General features: G+C 37.1%; 1 protein-coding gene across 1 annotated transcript in view; it reads left to right on the top strand.

The window, feature by feature from the left end:
• The window catches only part of ENPP5 (ectonucleotide pyrophosphatase/phosphodiesterase 5 (putative)), a 9,795-nt gene extending 5,034 nt beyond the window's left edge, over positions 1-4,761 (top strand). The window contains exons 2-3 of the mRNA XM_006881932.1: positions 2,514-2,690; positions 4,343-4,761. Coding sequence (XP_006881994.1) covers positions 2,514-2,690; positions 4,343-4,761 — 596 coding nt within the window. The remainder of the gene's footprint in view (positions 1-2,513; positions 2,691-4,342) is intronic.
• The last annotated feature ends 3,846 nt before the right edge of the window (positions 4,762-8,607 follow it).

The raw sequence follows: 8,607 nt of genomic DNA on the forward strand, positions 1-8,607 counted from the left end.
TAAAATAAAATTTAAAAAAATATACTTGTGCACCTACACACAGTTTTCAGTGGATGATACAAAATAGCAAGGGGTTTTTGTTGTTGTTTAAGAAAATCACGTCATCCTTTCTATTGCCATTATAAATGATTATGATGTTTCATTATTGGGGTGTGAGAGGAAAGAGAAAACCCCTATAAATGGATTTTAAAAGATTAAAAGTAATGGCCAAGATTCATGAATTTAAAATTACACAGAATACTTTTTAAAAAAATATTTTTAATTTTTTTTTTTTAAAGGAGCAAATGAGGATGGCCTAGTCCTACTTCTAACCACTTAATAAAGCGGGACTGTCCCCATCAATAATATCCATAGCAGCAAATAAACAGCTGTTTGGTCAGAGATGGCATCCCCTCATTCTCCGCCACACATTTCCTCCAATCATTTGGCTCTGATATTTTATGTTGACTCACAGACTTTACTGATAGTTGTGGTAACAAGAGTGAGGTTTATAAGGCAAAAATGATGGAGAGTGGGAGAGTCAAAGAATATCACCCATTGCAAGTCCAAGTTTTAGTCTAGAAGTACCAAGGCACAATTGTTCTGTTAGTCCAGACTCCAGTTTCACTTAAGCAGTCAGTTTCCCCTTCCATAATCCAGTAAGAATAGCAGAATCTTTAACTGTAACCTTTATCTCAGTGTTCTCTGGTTAAACCTTGCCACAGTTTCTCTGTAGCAATGCCACAATCTCTCCACCACCATCACCAGGGTCTTGCTCTAGTCTTCTTCAAGTCTGGCTGGTTAGTGTGGGAAGCACTCTCTTATCTAAGTCCCACAGCTGTTGATCATTTGCAAGACCATGTCTCTGCAGTTAAGCTATGTGGAGACCAGAAGGGGCTAATGTAGTGGCTATAAAAGCTAACTTTTAAACTAACACTGATTTTTTGAAGGAAAAGATTAAAAGTAATAGCCAGGTTTGCAACATTTAAAATTACAGGAAGGACTCTTTTACAAAATATTTTTACTTTGTTTTCATGCAATAATTCGTTTAAAAAAAAACACCACCCAAAATTCGTTTACATTGTGTTTCATTCATGTACATTTTGTTTTATACAATCTTTCATTTACATTGTTTCATACATAGTTCATATACATTGCATTTTATATAATTAATTACTATTGATATATGCCTATTATTACCCAGTCTAAGTACTTTTGAGGCACCTCCAGTGCTTAGAGAGCTCTTCCATTTCACAAGTTGCTTTCCTCCCAAGTCTGTATCTAATACCCAGCCATCAGTTAGAATAGTTTGTTGGCAATAGAAAGAAAAAGAAATAGAGTGGGATTACATTATAAATATGGTAATTAATGCTATAAAACAATGTATATTAGTTCTCACCACTGGGCTGATTGGCAGCATCATGATCATGGTGAAGATACTGAGATTATTATCAGTAGTTTGCTTGGCTCCACAATCAACACTCTTGGTCCCAGCAGCCAGGAAATTAAAAGACAAGTTGCATTGGGAAGGTTTGTTATCAGGGACCTCTCCAGAGTACTGAAGAGCAACAATGTCTGTCTGGAAACTAAGGTGCCCCTGATCCAGGCCATGATCTTCACAAATATGCTAAGCATCAGAAAGCTGGGCTAGGGATAATAGAAGAATTAATGCCTTTGAGCTGTGGTGCTAGAGAAGAGTATTGAGTATACCATGGACTGTTAAGAGAATAAACAGTTTCATCCTGGAGAGGGTTAAACCTGGCTGCTCCTTGGAGTCAAGGATTCTGAAGCTTGTCTGACATACTTTGGGCATGTTCCAAGGAGGGGCCAGTCCTTGGAGAGGGACATCATACTTGGAAGGGTGAAGGGACAGCTCAAGAGAGGAAGACCCTTGATGAGATGGATTGACTCCGTCACTGGAGCAATAGGAGTAAATGTGTCAGAGGTAGTAAGGTTGACTCAGGAGAGAACAGGGTTCAGAGCTGTTGTACATAGAGTCTCTATGAGTTGGAGTCGACTCATAACAATAACATGGGTGGTTCACAGGAAAACAATTTACTTCTTAAGCTTTTAATATTTTTTTAAAGTCTTTCGTACAGTGCTTCTCGATGCCAGCATTCCGAATTTTCAGACTTGAGCTCTTTAATCTGTGGTATATTAAAATACCTTAGATATTTTACTTAGCGCCATCAACTAACACCTGTATATGTATTTGTGTGTGCATTTCTATCTCTAGAGTTTAGAGATTTCTGATTCTGTAAAATGTCCTCTAATAAAGTGAATTTACATTAAAAAGATGATTACATTTTCCTCCACTTCATTCTCCTCAGGATATTTTCCCTGAAATGACATAAGAGTTCTTGCACATAAAATGCTAGTTCTATTTAATAATGTTCAGCTTGCTGGCTTTTTTTCCCCCTCAAATGCAGGGATTCCACATTTAAGAAGTAGTAATGGACCCCTGTTGCCCTTATTTGTTTCTTTATACCAGTGCATATCTTGCTTGAGTGTTTCTCCTCCTCTCTTCCTTTTAGGTAAATTTGATGAAGTCTATGAAGCTCTAGCTCATGCTCATCCTAATCTTACTGTTTACAAAAAAAAGGAGATTCCAGAAAGATGGCATTACAGATACAACAGTCGGATTCAACCAATCATCGCTGTGGCTGACCAAGGGTGGCATATTTTACAGAATAAGTCAGATGGATTTCTGTGTGAGTATATTAGAAATTAATATTTCCTATTCAGTTTGGTTTTAGTTGAAATGGGTGCTATGGATAGTACAAGTAGTTCCTGATCTAATAACTAGTATTATACAAGAATAGAAAAGTAAGAATCCTTGAGGTTTTAAAAGGAGGTAACTTCTTGAAGACATCAGGCCAAAGATGTTTGCTGACATACACTGATACTTAGTCTGTAACTGAAACCTGTAAAATGAATAATATTCTTTATATTCTAATTGAATAAGTACTTAATCCATTTTATTTGTAATAACTTTCTAATCTCCTTCCCCTTTTGGCTCTATCAATTTTTCAGCCAGCTTTGCTTTACCTGTTTCCAAAAAGAATTGCATTTGTCATTTTTTTCCTGATAAGATGTGGAGTAATTTTGAACTTATTTCCACAGGATAAATTTAGAATCCACTTAGAGTGTATTAGAAATCCTGCTTCCAACACGCAAAATGAAGTGTTTTCCTTTACTTAGGTTGCCATCTTATCAACAGTAACTCTTGATATTATGTTGTTTTTGTTGTTAAGTGCCATTGAGTCACAGGCAACTCATAGTGACCCTATGAAGGAGAGTCCTCGACGCTTGGGTGTCTTTCATCCTCTCCAGGTTCATAGGGTTTCCAGAGGCAAGCTATTATGGAAGTGGATGCCACTCCTCCTTCCAAGCTTGTGTTAATTGGGGAGCTTCACCCCACTCTCTGTCCGCATTGGGTAACCAACCATTAACACATTGACATATCCGTGTCACAGTGTTCAGCCTCACAGCAACCACGAGTGACTGCGGTACGGCAACTTGTACATCAGGGCTATATGACCTAGAGGAATGTCTGAACATTCAGGCCCTTTTAGGCTTGAAGCCTCCTACTGCCTTAAACCCTAGGCCAAGCCTGGGCTACTTGATATTATGCCGGATACAAAAGACTTTGAAGTAGGAGATTTTTCTTCCTTTAGTTTTGTATCACTTGCTGCATCAAAAGAGCCCTAAAGTTTTGGCTTTGATGATGGCCAGATTAAAAGCATCCTGTTCTGGAACTCCAAAGTCTGTAGTTTCCCAAGCTACACCCATTTCTTAGCCTTTGCTTTTGGGTAAAGAGTTGTCGCTCTAACTAGATCTGATTTTTTGGTTTGTCTTGTGGTCCTTTTTGGTTTCCTCCCCTTTATCGGAAATTTTGAACCTGACAGAAGAATGCCTTTATCATTCGAAAAGTAGTTGGAATGTGCAAAGTTCCCTGTAAATATTTGCTGAATGTTAGTGTACTAGTTCTTTTGTTCACAGAGTTGCTATGAGTGTACTCCACTCCAGGGCAATTAACAACCACTACCACTGCTGAGGAGAGGATTACTTTCATCTTCCTCTTAACTTGGCTTAGCTTTGTTTGGTCCCTTTTCTTTCTCTGCTGCTTAAAGTGATGGTAGCAGGACAGAAAGATTTGGGATCATTTGGCTTTTTTGCTTCCTGAAGAAAATTGTGATGTTGACAAAATTGGAAACTGTTTGCTTACACAATTATGAACTTTTGTTTGTTTCAAGTCATATAAAATAGTTTTTTTGTTTAAGTTCAGACTGACCGTACAGTAATTATTCCCATTTTAATACCATCTAACTGGCTAACTTACTTTGCATTTTCTCTTTTTTAGTAGGTAACCATGGTTATGATAATGCATTACCACAAATGCATCCAATATTTTTAGCCCATGGTCCTGCCTTCAAAAAGAACTTCACAAAAGGATCCATGAACCTCACAGACCTGTACCCACTTCTGTGCCACCTTCTTAATATCACTGCCCTGCCACACAATGGATCTTTCCAGAATGTCCAGGATCTGCTGAACTTGGCAACTTCAAGAACTACTGCTCTTATGAACCGCTCCAGATGTATTATTGAACAAAGAGAATATAAGCCAGAATACTCATATGCTTATTTCATAGTACCCTCTCTTGGTAGCATCTTAGTTATTATCTTTTTGGTCATTTTTATTAAACATTTAATTCACAATCAAATACCAAACTTACAATTTATGCAGCCTGAAATAGCTCAACCATTACTACGTGCCTAAGGCTGCTTTGAAATGAAGACTTCATAGTTATGTCAGTGTTTAAAGATTTCAAATTCTAGGTAACACATTTCAAATATTTGCACAGACCATCAACAATTCCACACACACAATACCTGTTTGTCTCTTTCTCTCAGACACATGTGTACAAACACATGCACACGCAAACCAAAACACAAATACTTGCAAAGGACTTAAGATGTGAATGTATGTCTGCATTGCTCTCCCTACCTTTGGGATAAAGTCTTGCTTTGTTTGAACATGGCACATATAATGTATTACACAGTTTGCACTATTTAAAGCATCTTCTATATTGCACTTTAAATTACTATTACAAGGAATGTGCTTATTTGAAATGTACTTTATGAATAAATATGTATTATAATTTTTAAAAAGATGACTTTTTATGCATAGGTAAAAAATACATGTACTTTTGTTCAGAATTAATAAAATTTCTGATAATTCATAAGCAATGTATAAATCTATCTACTTATGTTGGGAACGCAAAAGAAAGTAAAAATTAAATGTGATGACTCTTGTACCTTGATTTCTGGTGAAATACGTTTGTAACAGCCAGAACACAGTCATATTTTTTCCAAAGGACTTAGGTTTTCTCCCCTAAAACTGATTGAAATACTGCCCTATTATTCATGCTACTTATAATTATGTCTGTCTTAACTTATTGCCTTTTAGTCATTTTATTCTCATTTTTATGGTAAATATGGTCACCATGAATATACATATTTTTAAACAGTGTCTTGAATATTTTATTAACATAGAGAAACAATGGAGGTGAACAATTTTCTTAATTAAGAGGAGAGATTTAACAATTCTTTGAAAAGGCATTTTGAGGAGTTCTGGTGGCCTGGCGGTAAGAAGCTGCACTGCAATCCCAGAGGTACTTGGCTCAAATCCACCAGATGCTCTGCTGGAGAAAAGGGGCAATCTCCTTTTGTACCAGTCAGATCTGATTTGATGGTACACACAAACAAAATAATAAAATGGGGGGGGGGGAGCATTTTGAAACTTTTTGGTTACCACGATAGTTTGGAATTACACAGAATTACATTTTCTTCTTAATGCCACCTAGTAATAGCCTGAATATAAGGAAGAGATTGAGCATCATCTCAGTAGTATTTTGTTTTGCAATTATTTGGTTCTTTGAAAATGAAATAAGTATTAATCACACTAAAAATAAAATTAGATAAAATTCATGTTTCTTTTCTACTTAAACATTTGCAGACTCAGAGTTAGAGAGGAGCGCAAACTATATTTGATAAATGTTGTTCTGCCAACGCAAAGCCAGGTTATTCAAATGCAACGGCTGCTTTAAGGGAGAAAGATAGGCAGCCTCCTCTCATGTGGTTTACAGCCTCTGAAAACATGCTGGAGGGTCAGCTATGAGTTCAGACCTAGTGGCACATCACAACACAATAAAAACAGCACATGACTTAAGCCTTGGAAAGAGCTGAGTGAAGCCTAAGCAGCAAAACAAACATGAGGCAAGACTATATCTGTGTTGATTGCACTATACTCAGAACGCTAAAGGGTGTTGCTGGTTCCACTGATTCCAATCCATGGCATGCCCACGCAGACAAGAACTGGAGTTTTCAAAGATGTGAAAAAGGGCTCCTAAACACTAGCAAAATTGAGATATCAGATACTGAATCACAAAATAATTATCTTTGATTGAATTATATCCAGTTTAAGGAAATAATTTGAATACCCATCAGTCAAGTGGTTAGTTGGATCAAAGCTGATTCAAAGCACATAAAGAGACTTGGATTTTCTGGATACTATTTTTCACCTACCTGGTTTTCTCACCCTCCCAGCTCTAACTGTTAACCTATGCTTTACGTCTCTTAAATAGTCCAGATGATTGGGGGATGCACAGTATTTCCTATGGCTTTTTAGAGAAAAGAGGAATATTGGGAAAAAGCTCTGCAGTTTACAGACACTTAGCTCATAGAGAGTGTGATCTGGCACATGTTTGTGCACCAACTGATTACCAAGTAGGTAGAATAGCGTCAGTAATTCAGAAAGAAAAGAATAATTAGAAGTGAACAATGAAAGTGACTTAATTTAAAAATGTAACAAAAGTGTTTACCAAAAAGTCAGCTTAGTTTAAAAATGTAACAAAAGTGTTTACCAAAAAGTCAATGGAAATGTGCAACAATTAATGAATGGCAATCCAAGTTCTCTATAAACTTTCATTTAAAATCTCAATTAAAAAAGATTTGTAAGGAATAAATCATTGGTCATAAAATTAATCATCCTAAAAAAGAGTTAATGATGGATTAACAACCCCCAAGAATTTTTTTCTAATTTTCACTTCATTATAAAACCTCAAGAAGGGAATGGAATCATTGGAAATGAATGACAGCTATAAAAGCTGAGATATTAAATAGTAGTTGGTATGTACCATCAAGGTGACTATGACTCACTGTGACCTGAACACTTCCATTGCTTAACCTATACATAAGCCCATTGTGAAAACCAGTGTCAACCCATCTTGTCAAGGGTCTATTATGACCTCCATTTTTACAAGTATGATGTCCTTCTCCAAGGACTGACCTCTCCTAACCACATGTTCAAAGTATGTGAGATGAAGTTTTGCCATTCTGGTTTCCAAGCAGATAAATGCACACCCATGTTTATTGTGGCTTTGCTCACAATAACAAAGAGTTGGAAACAACCCAAGTGCCCATCAACAAACAAATGGACAGAGAAGCTGTGGCATATTCACACAATGGAATACCATGCTGCATTAAAAAACAAGGAACTCAGGAAATAATAAAATGGGTGACCCTGGAGGACATTATACTGATTGAAATATCTCAGTCACAAAAGGACAAATACTGCATGGTGCCACTGTTGTAAAATGAGACTGACATCACGGTTAGGGGGAGACTGAGAAAGATGGGATAAATTATGTATACTGCATTAAAACAGATGAGGGAGAGAACTGTTTAAAAGAGATATATGATTAGGTATTACTGTCATGAAAGGAGTACAGAACGAAGGCTGCATTGTGGAGTGGAGTTGAGGGAAGGAATTGTATAACAATGAAAGAATTTTCTTCTCCTTTTCAAAATGAAGGCTGCATAGAGTAGACTTGGGGGGAGGGATTGTATAACAATGAAAGGACTCATTATAACAATGAGTGAACTCAGAGGGAGGTTGGGCAGGGAGAAAGATGCAACAATGAATGAATGGAAATCCAAAGTCTCTGTAAACTTTCATTAAAATGAATTTTTAAAAAAGACCCAAAACAAAAAAAAAAAAAGGCTAACACAGAAGAATTTAAAGAAACAATATATGATCAAGGGGCGTTGATGATGAAGGAGGAAGTTCAGGCTACTCTAAAAGACTTGGCAAAAAATAAAACCCCAGGAATTGATGGAATACCAGTTGACCTATTTCAATAACAGATGCTGTCCTAGATGTGCTTACCAAGTTGTGCCAAGAAATCTGAAGGAAAACTACCTATCCATCTAACTGGAAGAGATATATATTTATTCTCATTCCAAAAAAAGGTAACCTGACAGAATGTGGATATTATCATGAGTAACACTACCTTTTTTCAAAGGTACCCGGGATTTCCGGTGGGAAGAAGCCCTTGGGAACTCTGACAACGTGCTCCTGGGCGAAAGGGAAGCTTGAAAGCAGTAGCCACCTCTGATAAGCAATGGAGAGGCGTTTTTCAAAGGTACCCAGGATTTCTGGCGGGCCCGAGGGCCGCAGGGGAAACATAATCTACACAGGAGTTCTACAGGACACGTCACCTTCCCTTGGAGACAGCACAACTAAACTTAAGAGACACTGGTCAAAAGAAAAATGTCAGCAGTC

The sequence above is a fragment of the Elephantulus edwardii genome, unplaced genomic scaffold (genome assembly GCF_000299155.1).
Source record: "Elephantulus edwardii isolate Elephantulus edwardi_28Jun2011 unplaced genomic scaffold, EleEdw1.0 scaffold00017, whole genome shotgun sequence".
NCBI classification, from domain to species: Eukaryota; Metazoa; Chordata; class Mammalia; order Macroscelidea; family Macroscelididae; genus Elephantulus; species Elephantulus edwardii.